Source organism: Ostrea edulis, chromosome 1 (genome assembly GCF_947568905.1).
Source record: "Ostrea edulis chromosome 1, xbOstEdul1.1, whole genome shotgun sequence".
Classification (NCBI taxonomy): domain Eukaryota; kingdom Metazoa; phylum Mollusca; class Bivalvia; order Ostreida; family Ostreidae; genus Ostrea; species Ostrea edulis.
In genome coordinates, this window is record NC_079164.1 from 28,590,867 (window position 1) to 28,612,944 (window position 22,078).

At 36.1% G+C, this 22,078-nt stretch overlaps 1 protein-coding gene across 1 annotated transcript in view; it reads right to left on the reverse strand.

Annotated features, from left to right (window-relative positions):
- LOC125663893 (uncharacterized) overlaps positions 1-22,078 on the reverse strand; it is a 54,803-nt gene that overhangs the window by 24,761 nt on the left and 7,964 nt on the right. The window contains exons 3-16 of the mRNA XM_056160389.1: positions 20,490-22,064; positions 18,531-18,677; positions 17,327-17,639; positions 14,069-14,244; positions 13,741-13,872; positions 12,691-12,857; positions 11,879-12,072; positions 9,958-10,218; positions 9,251-9,351; positions 8,530-8,757; positions 4,551-4,710; positions 940-1,206; positions 510-704; positions 46-202 (exon numbers count right to left, since the gene is read on the reverse strand). Coding sequence (XP_056016364.1) covers positions 46-202; positions 510-704; positions 940-1,206; positions 4,551-4,710; positions 8,530-8,757; positions 9,251-9,351; positions 9,958-10,218; positions 11,879-12,072; positions 12,691-12,857; positions 13,741-13,872; positions 14,069-14,244; positions 17,327-17,639; positions 18,531-18,677; positions 20,490-22,064 — 4,073 coding nt within the window. The remainder of the gene's footprint in view (positions 1-45; positions 203-509; positions 705-939; positions 1,207-4,550; positions 4,711-8,529; positions 8,758-9,250; positions 9,352-9,957; positions 10,219-11,878; positions 12,073-12,690; positions 12,858-13,740; positions 13,873-14,068; positions 14,245-17,326; positions 17,640-18,530; positions 18,678-20,489; positions 22,065-22,078) is intronic.

Genomic DNA, 22,078 nt, shown 5'->3' on the forward strand with positions numbered 1-22,078 from the left:
AGAGATTTAAATGAGTTCATCCTATGGAGAAATGAAAGAACATACCCCTCGTTTTCCTCCCACCGGTCCTCCTCCACCCAGTGAGGTAGGATGTACCCCGTTGGTCCTGACTGAACATCAAACTTGATGTGAAAACCATTAGAGTGGACTTCTGGTCCATCTGTCACTCGGAAAACGGACTTAAATCCGATGCCTTTCTGACCTGGTAATGCAAAAATTTGTCACAATCAGCATTTTCTGAACAATTAAAAGTTAAGTCCTTTTTGACAACAATCATACTGGTGACTCTTGATAACTCGAAGTTCAAGGGACCTTGATGAAACTTTGAGAGAGTGAAGGTTGAGTCAAATCCAGAAATAAAAGAGGGAAGACTGAAGCAATAAATAATTTTTTTCAAGAAAGTTATGTCTCATGAAGAAATACATCATTGTATCTTGACACTAAGGTCTCACAACATAAAATGATCTACAGTGTTAAGACCTTGTGAACACCAGATTTGTATTACTTACCAATATACCCTGCCTTGTGCTTTCCCTTGGTACTTCTTCCCACGTCACAGAGAGCACGAATGTCCTTTTCTCGGAATCCATTCTCATTGTTCAGGACCACCACCCCGTCCAGCCTCATGACAAACTGGACAGACGGACAGTCATTCTTCTGTAAGTCATCTGGGTAGCTGTTGTCGTCAGCATTCTGTATCAGCTCTGCCAAACAGATACAGTGCCATAGTTAGTTATGACATGTTACTACTTTGAAACAATTTGAAAAGCAGTCAATCTTGTCAATACCTAATTGATATTCAAAACATGTGACATTTATTCAAAGCAAGAAAACCATCATGCACTCTTAAAACTATTACTTTTGTTCTTTTTTCATTTAAATGTGAATTTTTTTTTTCAATCAATGCTTTATGCACAAAGTACTTCCTGTCCACCTCACCAAGTACAAAGTGTGTGTCCTTGCTGTACAGGTCTTTGGACAGCCTGTCCAGACTTCGGCCAAGCCTCTCTTGCTGGACTCTCATCAGCCGCTGTCCATCTTCATTCAGCTCCACCCCAATCCCAAACTCGTCCCGTCTAATCCGGTCCACAATCTCCCGACAAGCCTGCTCTAAGTCCGTCTCCATGGTTACTGATGATGGCACCTTGCTTTCATTGTCCTCAGGCGAGAGAAGGTCAATAGGACTGTCTGACTTTAACGTGAGATCTAATGAGATATAAAGTGAGATCTAATGAGATAAAGTGAGATAAAGATATAAAGTGAGATCTAATCTAATGAGATAAAGTTAGATCTAAAGAGCTAAATAGAATCCTTCATTAGTATGAGCATGGGATAGGGAAAATCCACATAGTTAAATACTGAAGGATTATTTTTCTCATATTTTATCCACAGTTTAGCGCATTAATTCGGAGGCTTTGAGAAGATTTAAAAAGCATCAAAATTCTCATTTGAATTCAAATACAAAAACTAATTAGATAGTCAGAAAGAGCATACCCAAAAATGGTTTACATTTCATGTATAATCTAAACAAGAGGCCTACAGGCCTTATCGGTCACCTGAGTACTAGTGAAAAGTATCACTAGTTCCAAGGGCAATGAAATCTAGAAAAACAATTCCTGTTCAAGAGTCCTGAAATTTACAATGTATGTCCCCCTTGTTCCAAAGATGCTGCATACCAAATTTGAAAAGAATTGAAAAGGTATTTATCAAGAAGAAGTTAAAAATTTCTATTGTTCACACATTTGATAAGACCATTTTGGTCCCACCTTAATACCAAAACCCCTATCCCTGGGATCATCAAATTTACTATTTTGGTAAAGGACTACCTGCTCTTTCTAAATATCCATTTAGCTTCAATTTAGTATCAATAGCACTAAAGAAGATGCTACTTTTTCCAATCTTAGTAGAGGCCTTGTTGCTCTACATCACTTTGCATTTAGTTTTTCTCACACATGTGCGGTTGTAGAAAAAAGATTTTTGAAAATTGGTCAATTTTTGGCAGTTTTTGCCCCATCCCTAGGGCCCCAAGGGTGTAGGAGTCCTGAATTTTACAATTTATGTCCCCCTTGTTCCAAAAGATGCTTCATACCAAATTTGAAAAAAAAATTGGAATAGTAGATTTCAAGAAGTTAAAAATGTTCAATCGTTAACGCATGACGGACAACAACCAACTGCAATAGGTTACCTGAGGTATCCTAAAAACTTAAGGCTATATCAAATCGAAATTTTGAAGAAAACATTACAAAATATTTTACTTCTACAGGTAACTTAAATCATAGAAAATACAGGACATCATAATCACTTATGTCATAACAGTATAATTCAGAAACTTCTCACATGTCTGTCTCACATGGGTAATGTCAGTCTCACACTGGTGATAATGTCAGAAAAGTGAAATCTGCATAGATAAAGTTAGATCTAAAGAGAAAAAGTTAGACCTAAAGAGATAAAATGAGATCTAAAGAGATAGAGTTATACCTAAAGAGATAAAGTTAGATCTAAAGAGAAAAAGATAAAGGTTAGATCTAAAGAGATAAAGTTATATCTAAAGAGATAAAGTGAGATCTAAAGAGATAAAGTGAGACCTAAAGAGATAAAAGTTAGATCTAAAGAGATAAAGTTATATCTAAAGAGATAAAGTTAGATCTAAAGAGACACAGTCAGACCTAAAGAGATAAAGTTAAATCTAAAGAGATAAAGTTATATCTAAAGAAATAGAGTCAGACATAAAGAGATAAAAGTTAGATCTAAAGAGATAAAGTTATACCTAAAGAGATAAAGTTATATCTAAAGAGATAAAAGTTATATCTAAAGAGATAAAGTTAGATCTAAAGAGAAAAAGTTAGACCTAAAGAGATAAAGTCAGACCTGAAGAGATAGAGTTATATCTAAAGAGATAAAGTGAGATCTAAAGAGAAAAAGTTAGGCCTAAAGAGATAAAGTTATATCTAAAGAGATAAAGTTATATCTAAAGAGATAAAGTCAGACCTGAAGAGATAGAGTTATATCTAAAGAGATAAAGTGAGATCTAAAGAGATAAAGTTAGACCTAAAGAGATAAAAGTTATATCTAAAGAGATAAAGTTAGACCTAAAGAGATAAAGTTAGATCTAAAGAGATAAAGTGAGATCTAAAGAGATAAAAGTTAGATCTAAAGAAATAAAAGTTAGATCTAAAGAAATAAAAGTTAGATATAAAGAAATAAAGTTAAATCTAAAGAGATAAAGTTAGATCTAAAGAGACACAGTCAGACCTAAAGAGATAAAATTAAATCTAAAGAGATAAAGTTATATCTAAAGAGATAGAGTTAGATCTAAAGAGATAGAGTCAGACATAAAAAGATAAAAGTTATATTTAAAGTGATAAAGTCAGACCTAAAGAGATAAAGTTAGATCTAAAGAGATAAAAGTTAGATCTAAAGAGATAAAGTTAGATATAAAGAGATAGAGTTAGATCTAAAGAGATAGAGTCAGATCTAAAGAGATAAAGTTATATCTAAAGAGATAAAGTGAGATCTAAAGAGATAAAGTGAGATCTAAAGAGATAAAAGTTAGACCTAAAGAGATAAAAGTTATATCTAAAGAGATAAAGTTAGACCTAAAGAGATAAAGACAGATCTAAAGAGATAAAGTTAGATCTAAAAAGATAAAGTTATATCTAAAGAGATAAAGTGATATCTAAAGAGATAAAGTGAGACCTAAAGAGATAAAGTCAGATCTAAAGAGATAAAGTTATATCTAAAGAGATAAAGTCAGACCTAAAGAGATAAAAGTTAGATATAAAGAGATAAAGTTATATCTAAAGAGATAAAGTTAGATCTAAAGAGACACAGTCAGAACTAAAGAGATAAAGTTAAATCTAAAGAGATAAAGTTATATCTAAATAGATAAAGTTAGATCTAAAGAGATAGAGTCAGACATAAAGAGATAAAAGTTATATTTAAAGTGATAAAGTTAGACCTAGAGAGATAAAAGTTAGATCTAAAGAGATAAAGTGAGATCTAAAGAGATAAAGTTAGATCTAAAGAGATAAAGTTAGATCTAAAGAGATAAAGTTAGATCTAAAGAGATAGAGTCAGACATAAAGAGATAAAAGTTATATTTAAAGTGATAAAGTTAGACCTAGAGAGATAAAAGTTAGATCTAAAGAGATAAAAGTTAGATCTAAAGAGATAAAGTTAGATATAAAGGGATAGAGTTAGATCTAAAGAGATAGAGTCAGATCTAAAGAGATAAAAGTTATATTTAAAGAGATAAAGTCAGACCTAAAGAGATAAAAGATAAAAGTTAGATCTAAACAGATAAAAGTTAGATCTAAAGAGATAAAGTTAGATCTAAAGAGATAGAGTTATATCTAAAGAGATAAAGTTATACCTAAAGAGATAAAGTGAGATCTAAAGAGATAAAGTTAGATCTAAAGAGATAAAGTTAGACCTAAAGAGATAAAGTTAGACCTAAAGAGATAAAAGTTAAGAAGAAGCTAGCAGTTAGACTTTTGATCAGAATAGACCATTTCCTGTTTTTGTTTAGATGACCTGTAAAAGTTAGTTACCAATGCTGGACTCTTTCTTTTCCTTATCCTCCTCAAGCTCTGTACACCCATCAACAACAATCATCTCTTTTTCCTCCTGAACTTTGAACTCTGCCTCAACCTCCACATCTGATAAGTACGAGGTTAATGAATTGTCCTCATCCTCACTGTCCTCTATAATCTGCAACAAAGAAATCAACATCCCTGGGTGTTAAATGTGTACCTGTAAATCATGCAACAAAGAAATCAACATCCCTGGGTGTTAAATGTGTACCTGTAAATCATGCAACAAAGAAATCAACATCCCTGGGTGTTAAATGTGTACCTGTAAATCATGCAACAAAGAAATCAACATCCCTGGGTGTTAAATGTGTACCCGTAAATCATGCAACAAAGAAATCAACATCCCTGGGTGTTAAATGTGTACCCGTAAATCATGCAACAAAGAAATCAACATCCCTGGGTGTTAAATGTGTACCCGTAAATCATGCAACAAAGAAATCAACATCCCTGGGTGTTAAATGTGTACCCGTAAATCATGCAACAAAGAAATCAACATCCCTGGGTGTTAAATGTGTACCCGTAAATCATGCAACAAAGAAATCAACATCCCTGGGTGTTAAATGTGTACCCGTAAATCATGCAACAAAGAAATCAACATCCCTGGGTGTTAAATGTGTACCCGTAAATCATGCAACAAAGAAATCAACATCCCTGGGTGTTAAATGTGTACCCGTAAATCATGCAACAAAGAAATCAACATCCCTGGGTGTTAAATGTGTACCCGTAAATCATGCAACAAAGAAATCAACATCCCTGGGTGTTAAATGTGTACCCGTAAATCATGCAACAAAGAAATCAACATCCCTGGGTGTTAAATGTGTACCTGTAAATCATGCAACAAAGAAATCAACATCCCTGGGTGTTAAATGTGTACCTGTAAATCATGCAACAAAGAAATCAACATCCCTGGGTGTTAAATGTGTACCTGTAAATCATGCAACAAAGAAATCAACATCCCTGGGTGTTAAATGTGTACCTGTAAATCATGCAACAAAGAAATCAACATCCCTGGGTGTTAAATGTGTACCTGTAAATCATGCAACAAAGAAATCAACATCCCTGGGTGTTAAATGTGTACCTGTAAATCATGCAACAAAGAAATCAACATCCCTGGGTGTTAAATGTGTGCCTGTAAATCATGCAACAAAGAAATCAACATCCCTGGGTGTTAAATGCGTACCTGTAAATCATGCAACAAAGAAATCAACATCCCTGGGTGTTAAATGCGTACCTGTAAATCATGCAACAAAGAAATCAACATCCCTGGTTGTTAAATGTGTACCTGTAAATCATGCAACAAATACAGTTGAACTTCTGTATCTTGAACATCAATATCTCGATTGATTGTTTGTGTCCTGTTGAAAATTTTCACTCATATTGAGACGACACCAGCTGTAGGTGAAGTACCACAAATTTAGACCTATGCTTAGTGCTCAGGACTGTAGCAGTGAGGGTTCTTTAATATGTCAATGCCTGTTGCAACACGGGACCTCCGTTTTAAGGTCATATCCAATAGACTCATGATTCTCACTTCTAGATGCTGAGCGTTTGGCAAAGAAGCAATCTCTACTTATGTTAATGTCTTAGGTTTGACGCGACCTTCCAGTTACGAAGCGAATGCTCTACCACTGAGCTACCGTGACCAGTTCGATATTCCATGGATATGTCGAAGTGAGCTGGAAGTCGCCAAAACATTTTCTTTATGTATTTTAATCTCAGTATCTTAAACCCTCAGATATCTTGAAGTTTTTTCAGCCCTAATAAGTTCAAAATAATGAGGTTTAACCATAGATGTCTTTTCAAAAGCTGAATACAGAAATTGTACCTCTACATATTTTTCAGACTATATGCTAACAAGAGGCCCATGGGCCACATCGCTCACCTGAGTCACCTTGGCCCATATCTGAAGACTTTCCATATATATTTGCATGTAAAACCTTGGTCCCTATTATGGCCCAAACTACCCTTTGCAAACTTGAATCTACACTATGTCAGAAAGCTTTCATGTAAATGTCAACTTCTTTGGCCCAATGGTTCTTTTAAAGCTTTTTTCTATATTTGTATGTAAAACTTTGGACCCCCCCCCCCACTTGTGGCCCCATCCTACCCCCCGGGGACCATGATTTGAACAAACTTGAATCTGCACTATGTCAGAAAGTTTTCTTGTAAATATCAGCTTTTCTGACTCAGTGGTTATTGAGAAAAAGATTTTAACTATATATTTGTATGTAAAACTTTGATCCCCCTTGTGGCCCCATCCTACCCCCGGAGCCCATGATTTGAAGAAACTTGAATCTGCACTATGTCAGAAAGTTTTCATGTAAAAATCAGCTTTTCTGGCTCAGTGGTTCTTGAGAAGATTTTTCCTATATATTTGTATGTAAAACTTTGATCCCCTATTGTGGCCCCATCCAACCCCCGGAGCCCATGATTTGAACAAACTTGAATCTGCATTATGTCAGGAAGCTTTCATGTAAATCTCAGCTTTTCTGGCTTAGTGGTTCTTGAGAAGAAGATTTTTAAAGTTTTTCCCTATATATTTGTGTGTAAAACTTTGATCCCCCCCTTGGGGCCCCATCTTGTCCCCGGGGGCCATGATTTGAACAAACTTGAATCTGCACTATGTCAGGAAGCTTTCATGTAAATCTCAGCTGGCTTAGTGGTTCTTGAGAAGAAGATTTTTAAATGACCCCACCCTATTTTTGCATTTTTGTGATTATCTCCCCTTTGAAAGGGACATGGCCCTTCATTTGAACAAACTTAAAAGCCCTTCACCCAAGGATGCTTTTGGCCAAGTTAGGTTGAAATTGGCCCAGTGGTTCTGGAGAAGAAGCCAAAAAAGGTGAAAAGTTTACAGACAGACGGACAGACAAACAGACGGACAGACGGACGGACAGACAGACGGACGCCGGACAAAATGTGATCAGAATAGCTCACTTGAACCTTCGGTTCAGGTGAGCTAAAAACACTAGAGATTGTTTTTATGAAAAACAGATGTCTCCTCAGCTCCCAAAATTGGAAGTGCTCTAAATAAAACCTCCTCCCCTTAATGTACTGAATGATATGGAGGAGAAAGCATGAGCAGGGACATAGCCATTATGAACTCCGATAAGCCACATAGAAGTGCTCACAAACTATTGAACACCCTCCACCCCTCAGATCCACTATAACTTTAAAGATAACAATTGGATCCTACTGTCCCTATAATATGCATATCTGCAAAGGGCATTGAAGTATTGTGCAAAATGTCAAGTCTATCAGATAAGCCATAAAGGAGGATAGTTCTTAAGCTATTTTCACATCCTCCACACCTCTTGGATCCACTATTCGACAAAGTTTCAAATCTATCTGATAAGCCATATAGGAGAAGTATTCACAAGCTATTTTACATCCTCCACCCCTCTTAGATCCACTATAACTTTTAGCAAAATAATTGGATCCTCCTGTCCTGACAATATGCACATGTACATGTACAAATGGCAATGAAGCATTGTACAAAGTTTTAAGTCTATCCGACAAGCCATATAAGAGGAGAAGCGTTCACAAGATTTTGTGACAGACAGAAACTCTAAAAATAATGTCTCCCCCTGAAAGAGGGGAGACATAATAAAGTTAAAGAAAACAAAGACCCTTCACTGTATTATATATACTATCATTCCAAAAACAGCATGTTACTTTGCTTAATCGAACATGAATATTTTTGGTTGAATGAAACAGGTTTTACATTTGTTCTCAGTAACCAACCACATTGAAAAAAATGGCATAATGTGGTCATCCAAACTCACTTTATTGAAATCAAACAGCCAATCAGTAAGTGATATGACAATTCACAAGTGTTTCCACGCAAACAGACACACTGTTTTTGGAATGACAGTAAAATATACATGTACCTGTTCCTCATAACCATATTTGACTGTATTTCAGAGATACAAATTACCTCAGGTTCATCTTTGAAGAACTCCTCTGCAAACTCTGGAGCCACCTCCTCTAGAGAAGTGGGTGTTGGTCGACATCGGCCTTGAATACTGTCCATCCACTCAGCTACACCCAACAGACAGCCCAGCTGCTGCAGACGGTTTAATTGAGACACAGTTACACATGACTGGAGAAGCATGGTCTTTGATTTGGATTGTCCGATTACCTGGCCTAGCGGTTCCAGGAACATCTAAAACACAACCACAACTTCAACTAAAATTATCACTCAGTTTTCTTGGTGTTAAAATTACACTGTTCAAATGGTATGGACATCACCACATATTGGAATCCTATACCAACAAAAGAAACTGATCAACAACAACTAATAAGAACTCTTTATCCACTAACTCAATAAAAAATAAAAACTCCTTATCCACTATTAAAATCAATAATCAAGTCTCCATGGAATGCTCACTTTTTTAAAATTAAAAAACTTGCCCCCATAAATAAATTCTCTACAGTTTGTACTTCTTTATGAATGATTGACTTCATTATGAATAATACAAAAATTATCAGTAATCATCAAACAGTCCCTTATTACACATCAGATTTCATTCGAATTCAAAGCGTAATGACTGACAGGACTTGATTAAGTTTTGGGAACAATTTGTGGATATGTAGCACACAAAGCTAACACTGGTAGGGAAAAAGAGATGAGATTTGTACTTGAACATTCATGGTACCTGAGAAGCCAGGATTGCACAGGTTTTGACAGGTAAAGTCAACAAGCAGTCCCGAACAAAGTGAACAGTGTCCTCCCTTGGCTGACAACCAGATGGTGCTCCTGGTAAAAATCAATCAAATCTCGGTACTAAAATACATAATTATTATGTTTCCTGTCAGCTTGTCCCTATGCATTCAATACTCTACTATTTTCGCATACTGCACAATTATTTATAAATGTACACTATCACTATTTCTTCTGTGTAATTTTTCTTCTTTGTGTTCTTCAAACTTTTCACACATAAAAAAGTATGTGCTCATTTGAGGGTTCAAACTCCAGGCAGTGCGCTTGCTAAGCAAATGCGTTATTTATTATGTTACTGCAGCTCTACTCTTAGAGATGATCAATTATAGAGTTTACCATTAACTAATAATATTGAGGTTTGTGTCATTTTATTTGAGGTTTGTGTCATTTTATTTGAGGTTTGTGTCATTTCATTTAAATTATCTACACAGTCGGCACAATGATAACAATCGTGTTATGATTTGCATGTACTACGCTGAAATACTAGTCAAGGTTTGACCCATATTGAACTTCCCTCCAACTCATCCACCATGGATCAAACCCTGACTACTATTTCAGCGTAGTACATGCAAATCATAACAATATCATATAAATATCACACACAATTCCATGACAAAGCCATTGACGACTTCCCCACCATACCTGGCACACAGTCTTTTGAGGCCTCCCCATGCATTTTGAACAATTCCTCCCGAACATGATTGGCCAGCAGTGCTATAGGGATGTTCTCCACGCCTTTGTTCCAGACCACCATCGACATCAGATGTCCACTGACATCACGTGGAACCCTCTCCTGGACGGATGCACAGAACTTCTCAGGGGAGGTACTACTGACCAGCTTTAGGTACTCCCCAGGGGAGCTCTCCAAAGCTATAAAATCTGTGTTCATTACTTTGGATCCACCTGTAAAATTTAGAAGGTTGAAATTGATTGCATGTTTGAATTCAATGAACTAATAGTTCCTCTCATTATCTTTCAGCGTACATTTAACTAAAAAGAATTTGAACCCTAAACTTTTGGGGTAAACTTTAATAAACAGTGATATTAGGATATATATAAAACTGCATCAACACTCATACTGTATCGCTGCACAAGTTCTCTGCTAAATTTTTAAGTTAACATTCCAATAAACCAACAAATAGAAAACTTCTAGTTTATAACTTTAGGTCCAGACACAAATGAATGCCACATTGTATCCACTTGTGAGAATCTTCCACAATTTTAACCTTAAGGTGTTGGTCTCCAGTTTCGATGTTGCTGGTGTTAACCAAGAAAATGTTAGATTTTATGTTACACTCTTTAACACAATGTTCCATACCATAGCATGATGTCATAGTGCATGTGTATCAACTAGATTTTCAACCAATTAGAATCACTGTATCAAAGTCAATCTAACAAATATTGATCTATCTATCATCAACAGATCACTAGGTTTGAAAGTCAGAGACAAGTGGTCTCCACAAAAGAAAAGGCCCATGAGCCACAATCCTAACTTCAGAAAATCTTGCTTACAATGAGATATAAGGCCTAAAAAAATTAATTACTTGGTTCTCAGGCCCGCCCGCATCTCTTTTAACAATGCGCATTACCCATTTTTATCATGAAATGAATAAAATAAAACTTCCCTCATGCGCTCGTAAGGTGCTAAAAAACATCCGGAAACCCCGACCGCATTTTAGAGACTCCCGTCAGTAAAAGTTTGACAAACGTCTGGATGATACAGACACGTGCAATCAAATCGCGCCTTGGTTTGAGTAATGGCGGCCCCCATATCTAACCCGTGTTGTTGCCTTTGCCACGACATTTTGTCTAAAAAACAAAGATGGGCGATTTTTGGAGAACGTTTTGGGATTTACGATCAACTTCTAGAGATAATCGATAATGTACCTCGCCCAAATGACGATAAAGGACGGTATGTGCAGGAATAAACTGAACAAACTCGGCAAAATTTAGTACCGTATCAAAACGAAAGTAGAAACGCTGAAATCTGAATGACATGTTTTGATACGTGATTTACGCCTTAAACACAAAGATGACATACAATGTAGGCTTACAGCAATTATGCACATTTCAATAAAAAATAAGATTGTTGTTTTCATCCGTCAACTCCATTTTGTAAACATACACATGTAACAGAAATGATAACGCATTATCTGATTCCCTGGGTTTTGACACAATCTGAGCAAACTGGTATATATCGTATATGTTCCCTCCAATATGCTTTTCCTGTGCAGATAACACCGTTGAGCAAATTGAAGGGGCTTATCTCACTTGTGAAATCACCAATTGCCACACAAAAAGAATGAATGTAGAAAATGCAAGAGAAACAAGAAGAGAAGGAAATAATGTTCTTAATTTCTTTCAATGTGTATTGAGCAATGGATTAAAAAAAAATGGGAGTTTTGAAATAAAATAAAAAAAAGAAATCCCTAGTCTGTTTTTTATGAGGTAAAAAGGAAAAAAAAAGGCCTCCCTCCCTCATTTATTTTTGACAAAACTGGCCCGAGAACCAAGTAATTAATTTTTTGGGGCCTAACTTAGCTTATTTTTCTCCCTTACATACCCTCTATTGGCCAATGTTGAAATTCTCCATATTTCTGGATGAAATCGCGTAATTTTCCCAGCTGTGGTTCAAACACCTGACTCCATTGACTCCAATCAGCCATGTTCTCCAACAAAGGGCAGTTATCCAAGCAAGCCAGGGCAGCCTCTTTTGTCTGGTGTCCCAGAATTCCAGTCTGACCTTTCACCTCAAAGCTGCATGTCAGAAAATTGTATATAATATAACAGGATTTAAAAAGTGCCATATGCTTCCTTCATCACTGCAAATATTCTATAACATGCCACATCTAGTAAATTCCTATCATTTATTAGAGAATCTTCTGACACTATAGAAGGGCTTACAATTGCATTTTGTGAGAAAGACCAGTACTTGCAATGCTATATAATGATACAGGTATCTCTCTAAATAACATCTCCGTGCCAAAAAAAAAGTAAACCCCACAAAACTTTCTAATTTTCCCTGGTGCTCTGAATTAGGCAATTTTATAAAAGAAACCTCACTTGTGGGTACAATCTCTACAGTGTTAAGGTACATATTTTGTTGCAAACTGCATTACACAAGCAAATGATATGCAGGGGATATTTAGACAAAACACATGAGCTCTTTATCACATTTTACTGAATCATTAAGTTAGGTGTTTCAGGCATTACTCTGAATAAGATATGTCATTGTATCATTTTATCATTTCAATTTCATGTTTAGTGCATTTACATACATGCATAAATTTCCGTGCTTACAGTACATGCATTTTAAACTGCAGTCACTGTACATTACATTTACAGAATCTGTACCATGAACAATAATCGTGTTACCTCTCTGGGGGAATTACAGCTGCTTCATACATCACACAGTGCTGATTAGCCACGTGTCTCCCTGGACGGTCAGCCAATCCAATCAAGCGTGAAGCAGTCCCATGCCCAAGTTGCTTGACATCTTTTACAGAAAACTGGTGACATAATGCCTGCTGTATCATCTCCTCCTGAAAAAATATCACCACATTGTACTACAAAATAGGTTTTAGACTGTCAGTCAACTACAGAATAGGTTTTAGGCTAGAAAGTACTACAGAATAGGCCTCAGACTACAAAGTACTACAGAATAGGCCTTAGGCTACAAAGTACTACAGAATAGGCCTTAGGCTACAGTGTACTACAGAATAGGTCTTAGGCTACAGTTTACTACAGAATAGGCCTTAGGCTATTATGCTACAGTGTACAACAGAATAGGTCTTAGGCTACAGTGTACTACAAAATAGGTCTTAGGCTACAGTTTACTACAAAATAGGTCTTAGGCTACAGTTTACTACAGAATAGGCCTTAGGCTACAGTATACTACAGAATAGGCCTTAGGCTACAATGTACAACAAAATAGGCTGTAGGCTACAGTGTACTACAGAATACATGTAGCTTTTAGGCTACAGTGTACTACAAAATAGGTCTTAGGCTTCAGTTTACTACTGAATAGGCCTTAGGCTACAGTGTACTACAGAATAGGCCTTAGGCTACAGTTTACTATAAAATAGGCCTTAGGCTACAGTGTACATGTACTACAGAGTACAAATACTAAAAGTAAGCAGACACAACAGAGGTACAAAGAGATCCCGCAGAATAAATGAAATGAAAACTACTGTGGTGTCTTGATTTATCATATAAATTACACATTCTGTTGTAGTTTGAAATCCGTGAAATACGAAGAATGAATGACAATTGAGCCCCAATGAAATGAAATAATTCCATATCATTAATTCAGCCATCCTGTTGTTTGTATATTTGGTTGCAATATTTGGCAATAGAAGCCTCATCATGTTTTGTATTTGCACTCTGATGCAATTCCCCCTCCTTCCCCCAATCGATTCTACTTACCTGTGTGAGGTTTGCCTGTTTACACTGATGGATAAACTCCAGGACATGAGTAAGTGTTGGCAGATATCCTCCAGCAGCATCACTGTGACCCCCGCCGGACCCTAAACTGGTCCCCCCACAGTCATCTAATTCCTATAAAATACACATTTACAAAGAACTACTAACACAAATATCGGCTGAAGATAAGTTTTGTTCATATTTCACATGAGTATACCATAGCAGATTTTATGACTTTGAAAAATCTATATTTAAAATAAACAAAAACAATAAACTGAATTTACTCTTGACCAAACAACATTTATAGCACGTTGCGAAATACATGTATTACTTGTTTGGCCTCCTTCTGAAGAAATTCTAAGAAGCGTCCATATCCCATAGCCAGAAATGAATCAAATTCAAAATGGTCCACCATTCTCTCCTCAATGTGATCCAAAGTTTTCAGTGTAAGCACACCTTGGCTCTGACATTTGTCAAGGTAAGTCTTCAGGAGTCTGACAACAGATTCTACAAAATAAAACAACAAGGAAAAGTCTTGAACAGTCTGACAACAGATTCTACAAAAATAAAACAACAATAAATGTCTTTAGTAGTCTAACAAAAGATTCTACAAGATAAAACAAGAAGAAAAGTCTTTAACAGTCTGACAACAGATTCTACAAAATAAAACAACAAGAAAAGTCTTTAACAGTCTGACAACAGATTCTACAAAATAAAACAACAAGGAAAAGTTTTTAACAGTTTGACAACAGATTCTACAAAATAAAAACAAAAAGGAAAAGACTTAAACAGTTTGACAACAGATTCTACAAAATAAAACAACAAAGAGAAGTCTTTAACAGTCTGACATCAGATTCTACAAAATAAAACAAGAAAGAATGTCTTTAACAGTCTGACAACAGATTCTACAAAATAAAACAACAAACAAAGTCTTGAACAGTCTGACAACATATTCTACAAAATAAAACAACAAGGAAAAGTCTTTAACAGTCTGACATCAGATTCTACAAAATAGAACAACAAGAAAAGTCTTTAACAGTCTGACAACAGATTCTACAAAATAAAACAACAATAAATGTCTTCAGCAGTCTGACAACAGATTCTACAAAATAAAACAACAAGGAAAAGATTTTAACAGTTTGACAACAGATTCTACAAAATAAAACAACAATAAATGTCTTTAGCAGTCTGACAACAGATTCTACAAAATAAAACAACAAGGAAAAGATTTTAACAGTTTGACAACAGATTCTACAAAATAAAAACAAAAAGGAAAAGACTTAAACAGTTTGACAACAGATTCTACAAAATAAAACAACAAAGAGAAGTCTTTAACAGTCTGACAACAGATTCTACAAAATAAAACAAGAAAGAATGTCTTTAACAGTCTGACAACAGATTCTACAAAATAAAACAACAAACAAAGTCTTGAACAGTCTGACAACATATTCTACAAAATAAAACAACAAGGAAAAGTCTTTAACAGTCTGACATCAGATTCTACAAAATAGAACAACAAGAAAAGTCTTTAACAGTCTGACAACAGATTCTACAAAATAAAACAACAAGGAAAAGATTTTAACAGTTTGACAACAGATTCTACAAAATAAAACAACAAAGAAAAGTCTTTAACGGTCTGACAACAGATTCTACAAAATAAAACAACAAGAAAAGTTCTTATCAGTCTGACAACAGATTCTACAAAATAAAACAACAAGAAAAGTCTTTAACAGTCTGACAACAGATTCTACAAAATAAAACAACAAGAAAAGTCCTTAACAGTCTAACAACAGATTCTACAAAATAAAACAAGAGGTACTGTGAGCAATGCTCACTAAGAATACCCCCCGCTTACCCCAATCTCCCAAAGGGTGTTGGTAATAGGTAAAACTTCAGTATTATGATCCAAAAGGTATCTAGGAACACAGCATCTCCATGCGATGAAAAAAACCGTTAAAGAATTTAAATGGAAACCATATTGCTACTTTGATGTCCAGTGCACGTGACCTTTGACCTTTTGACCCCAAAATCGATAGGGAACATCTTCATCCCATGGGTAGTCCATATGTATGATATGGTGACTGTAGGTGGAAAGGATAACACTTTAGAGCCCGGAAACCATATTGCTACTTCGATGTCCAGTGCACTTGACCTTTGACCTTTTGACCCCAAAATCAATAGGGAACATCTTCATCCCATGGGTAGTCCATATGTATGATATGGTGACTGTAGGTGGAAAGGATAACGCTTTAGAGCCCGGAAACCATATTGCTACTTCGATGTCCAGTGCACTTGACCTTTGACCTTTTGACCCCAAAATCTATAGGGAACATCTTCATCCCATGGGTAGTCCATATGTATGATATGGTGACTGTAGGTGGAAAGGATAACGCTTTAGAGCCCAGAAACCATATTACTACTTCGATGTCCAGTGCGCTTGACCTTTGACCTTTTGACCCCAAAATCGATAGGGAACATCTTCATCCCATGCGTAGTCCATATATATGATATGGTGACGGTAGGTGGAAAGGATAATGCTTTAGAGCCCGGAAACTATTGCGTCTACAGACGGACGGACGGACAGACAGACGGACAACCCGATTCCAGTATACCCCCCCAACTTGTTGCGGGGGGTATAACAAGAAAAGTCTTGAACAGTCTGACATCAGATTCTACAAAATAGAACAACAAAAAAAGTCTTGGAACAGTCTGACAACAGATTCTACAAAATAAAACAACAATAAATGTCTTCAGCAGTCTGACAACAGATTCTATAAAATAAAACAACAAGGAAAAGTTTTTAACAGTTTGACAACAGACTCTACAAAATAAAACAAGAAAAGTCTTGAACAGTCTGACAATAGATTCTACAAAATAAAACAACAAGGTAAAGACTTAAACAGTTTGACAACAGATTCTACAAAATAAAACAACAAAGAGAAGTCTTTAACAGTCTGACAACAGATTCTACAAAATAAAACAACAAAGAGAAGTCTTTAACAGTCTGACAACAGATTCTACAAAATAAAACAACAATAAATGTCTTCGGTAGTCTGACAACAGATTCTACAAAATAAAACAACAAAGAAAAGTATTTATCAGTCTGACAACAGATTCTACAAAATAAAACAACAAGAAAAGTTCTTAACAGTCTTACAACAGATTCTACAAAATACAACAACAAGAAAAGTTCTTAACAGTCTGACAACAGATTCTACAAAATAAAACAACAAAGAAAAGTCTTTAACAGTCTGACAACAGATTCTACAAAATAAAACAACAAAGAGAAGTCTTCAGGAGTCTGACAACAGATTCTACAAAATAAAACAACAAAGAGAAGTCTTTAGCAGTCTGACAACAGATTCTACAAAATAAAACAACAAGGAAAAGTCTTTAACAGTCTGACAACAGATTCTACAAAATAAAACAACAAATAATGAATCATCATTTTCATTATCTGGTTCTAGAGCATCAGATGAGAAAATTTACCCACCATATGTGGTTTTTAAGTCCTATCTATTTTTTCCCTCATATTTCAACAAACTTATGATCTTTATTTCTTCCATTGACATTATGTAGCTGTACCCACCTTTTGTAGGTGGAGGTTTCTTTTTCACAGTAACAGGTACCTCCTTCGGCTTAGTCGCCTCAGTCAAGAACTGTCTGTGAACAGCCTCTACTTCTGTCTGACTGATACAGATGGCGATGTGAAACAGGTTACGGCCGAAGCTATCCGAGGTGACTGCCTGCAAGAAGCCATTAATGGTGTCTGTAAACCTGGTGAAGTTTCGCATCTCCATCCGAGATGAAGGGGCCGCCACCGAACAGCAGAGAGTGTGGTATTTATCAAAGATTTCCCTCAGAGCCTCCACGGGCCTCATCTTTAGATAATGCTCCCTAATCTGTCAAAAAAGGCAACAATTAAAATCATTGATAAATAAGAGGCCCATGATTGACTCAGGTGACCTAAAAATTCTCCTCCAAGCTGGAAAGAGAGATTATAGACTTATGTGTTCAAGTATGTGGAAAAGGATCCAGTGATATTGAATTATTAAAACCTAAGTCTTTTTATTGATACTTCTAAGTACACATAAAGCTGGGAATCAAATTTATCTTTGTTTTTCTAAGAAGTTCATTAAAAACATGACTCAGATTATTGAGACCTTAATTCTCGAGATGACAACTCTTTTAGTACTGTTGAAAATGAACATTAAAAAATAAGAAAAATAAAAAATACAATCAAAGGCAAGAGAGGATTACCAGTGGAACTACTGCTGAATTACATTGTAAATCCTGCTATAGATGTGATATAAGCTTACTCCACAACTACTGACCCCTGACAAAATTCAGAAACCATTGTAAGGTTAATCGCCTTCAAACATTCGCAATCTACAGCATTGTGTTTCTGAAGAATACCAGAGTGTACACTAAAGTCTATTAGGCATAGCATAGTTCTCCCTTTTTTCATAGATACTGTCTTCAAAGAGTAGTTAATACAACCCAGTATTATCTAATTAGCCAAATTAATTACATGTGTATATATATCAATATATCAATAGTGCTCATTGCTCATTATTGTAACAACTATTAAAACATTTGTTCAGGTTAAATTCTGTTGATGTTCAATCAATTGGTTTTTATCCACGTACCAATCACAAGTACCAATCATGAGATAGTCAAATTACAATCAATTTTCACATAAAACAAGAGTAAATCGTACCAAAATGAAGGTCAGATTGAACTTTCTGGGATTAAATAAATCAATTTGACAGGATACGTAATATCACAGTTACCTGCCCTTGTCCATCTCCTCTTTTGTTCATCAGTACAGCCTTGAATCTGTTGAACAGCTGCTCAACCTCCTGTTTCAGTGCTTCCTTTGTGTCTTCCGTTACTTTTCTTCGTGTTCCAGCAGCATCTCGCCGAGATTTCTTCAATACCTGTCAAAAGTCCCATATAACTGTCAGACACAAAATGTCACTTGGTACAGGGATGAAAATTCCCTGAAATTTTTTAGGGACCAAGTGGGCCCCCAATTCTATAATTTTAGGCACCCATATTGAAAACAAATAGCCCAAATCCAAATTGACATTCTCTTTTTATTTCATATGTTACATCAATAAAAAAAAGTAAATTAACATATCCCCAGGATACCACCAATTCATACTTTGAACTAACCAGTGTACAAAATCTATTTTACAGTGAATTCTGAATCCTGGGTGCTCCTTCTAGATTTGTTTTCATGGTTCTTTGTATGAAACCTCATGTTATAGTTCAGAAATGCTGTAAAAAACCTCTTAAAAATTCATTTTGCATTTGTCTAAAAATGTATTTGTGGTGAAAAAAGTCACTAGCCCAAAGATAAAAACAATGTCAAAATTTGTGCCATGTTGGATACAGATAGTGAAGGTAATAATTAGTACATGCATAATAGCCTAGTCCTAAGTAGCAGACAGATTCGTTAACAGCAGGGTCCGATTTACTAATACTAAATAAGACTCAGAACTAAAACAGGAAAAATTACAATTGGAATTTACGTTCGTAAAGTAGGTGATCAGATTTACACTTTTAGAAGCCCCCCATTTTCAGTCGCATTGGTAAGTGGGCAAGCACTTATTTGCATCTCTGCAAAAAACAGTGAAATTACATTTGACTATAATAATTACAGACCTTGACCCAACACGTGCTAACATTTCTTTTTCAAGGTCATTGAATTATGATGATAAGTATGTGTGTATTGAGGAATGACAGATGCTAAAGCTTAATATTTCAAACAAGAGAAGTAAAACTATTATAGTTAAACCAGGTTAAAACAAAAACACCTGTAATGAATCATAGCTACTGATTAGCTATTTCCCATTGACCGTAAATTATCCAAATCAATAACGGAATATAGCAAATTAAGCTAATAACAAGTAAGATGTCCTGTGCACATAGGTATTAATGTTTTGGTCAATCTGATTAAAATCAGATCCTATGCTCCACTCACATAGATCATTATACTAATAGTATTGTGATCTACGTGAGTGGATCATAGGATCTGATTTTAATCAGATTGATGTTTTGGTGTACATCTTTTTTCTATCACATAAAAATTCCCTGAAATTTTTAGGGACCAAGTGGGCCCCATAATTCTATAATTTTAGGCACCCACATTGAAAACTGAATGAATGATAGGTACTGATTAGTTATTTCCAAAAGACAGCAAATTATTCAAAATAATAATGGAATATGACAAATTATAACAAAATAAGATGTCCTGTGCACTTTGCAGTAACATAGATATTATGTTTTGCTGTACATCACATAATTCAGCCAAAACAGAGTAGAAATTTTCCATATCATGGTGAAAAGCTAGCAACATATATTATAATCTAAGAAGAAAAGATGTAGTTCATTTAAGAAATAAACTTCATTTTTAAAAATACATGAGGGCATGAACTGCAACAACTTCATGAAACATGCTAGCACTTCATGAAAAGTAAGCCAGCATGAAGATTGCAGTTCATCCCCTCATGTATTTTTTCAAAAATGAAATTTGTTTCTTATAATTAAAATTCTATTCTTATTTCTGCAAAAAATTCCCAGCTGTTAAAATAGACATACTATATTCATCAAGATTCATACGTGCATGTTTGTGCATTGTTCATAACTGCATTGCATTCTTGAGGAAATGGTTATCATTACAAATGGTAAAGACAATGAAAGCAAAACATAGGAAAAGTGAATATTAATTGATATGGGATATGTACCTGTATGGTCAGCGGCAGACTACGGATTCTAATCCCAAGAATGTACGCATTCTCCACTTGATATGTCTCCACTAAGTATTCCATGAAATGCTCCATCTCCAGTTTGGTACTCCACTTCTGATACTTATTCAAGTAATTTCGCAAATTCTCGAAAATATCAGAGGTTGTGATTTCTGGAATATCAGCCATGTCTGTTGGAAACTTGAAGCTGTTATATATAAGTGGAAGTCTTTGTAGGGGGCCAACTTGTAAAGCTTCAAAGCTGTCTTTATCTGGAGCAAATTCAGCCATGCATATCTTCAGTTCATGAAGAGTACAAATAGATCGTGTATTCAGGAAGGCCTGGATATATGCATTGATCTTGCATAGCATTCTGTTATGTTCAAAAAGACAGGGTATTTGGTTGGCATAACGCCAGTGACCCAATTCTGCTATGTTTCGTCTTCTAAGCCTTTGCAGCATCAAACTTTCCACTCTCTCCACACTCACATGTTCGTCTGCTTCTGCTAGGGCCTCAATGCACTCCTTTGCGACCATTTCAATCTGGCTCTGAGAGAACTGGCCATTCCTATCATTATTCCATACTTTTGGCAGGTGAGTTTCCTTTTGCTCAAACTTCCTGAGACTGATTGGTCTGATCATTAGCTGGCACACTGCCAGAGAAGAATCTTGTGGAGGACCACTTGTGGGAATAAATCCTGGCGTCTGCTGAAGTTGAGAGTATGCAGACTTGACCTGAAAGTCTCCTGGCTGAGTGAGTCTTCTCTGTGTAGGTTGAGCAGATGAAAGAGGGATGAAACCAGAGGGACCCTGGTCTTCCGTCAGGTCCACCAGACTGCCACGTTTTGGGGCTGGCTCATCCTTTGTCAGGTCTATCACTGGGGTGCTTCTCCCTGATGACCCAGAGGTCAATCGATTCCTGGAAACACTAAGTCTTGGTGCTCTTCTGATATAGGGAATTCCATGTTCATTCTGAAATTCTTCTATTACATCACTGAAATAACCTAACAGATTTGTGAGCTTTGAAAGTCCAACTTTTGCCTTGTTTGGTTGATGCTTGAATTCTTCAAAATAAAATCTCCAAATCTCACTCTTTTTGATACCATTTGGGTGAGACTTCAACAATTTCATAATATTATTTTTAACAAGGAGTCGTTCCTGCTCTATTTTAAGTCTATGATCATCCTGTTTCTTTCTAACAGTGGAAGTTTGAAGATTCGGAGAGTCTTCAGACTCTTCACTGTCTGAGTCGCTGTCGGATTCACTGCTGGAGGACACTACACAAGGATCCTCTGGAACTTTGCCCGCTGAGTCAGTCTGTCTAGCCTGAAACTGATTGACGGCCATGGTAACGCTGTTCTGAAGTGTGTCTATTTGTGGTTGTGCTACAGCTCCCTTCATTAGCTGCCGTGGCTTCTGGAATGTTAGAGACAGCGGGGGTGGCAACTGCTGTTGTACAGGGAGACTAAACGATGACTGTGCCATGGAATGGGCGGGGCTTTGACTTGGTAATGGTTGCTGAGGAATGGGTGCTGTTGGGAGACCACTGACTCCTTGTGATCTCTGGTAAAGAATCTGAAACCCACAAA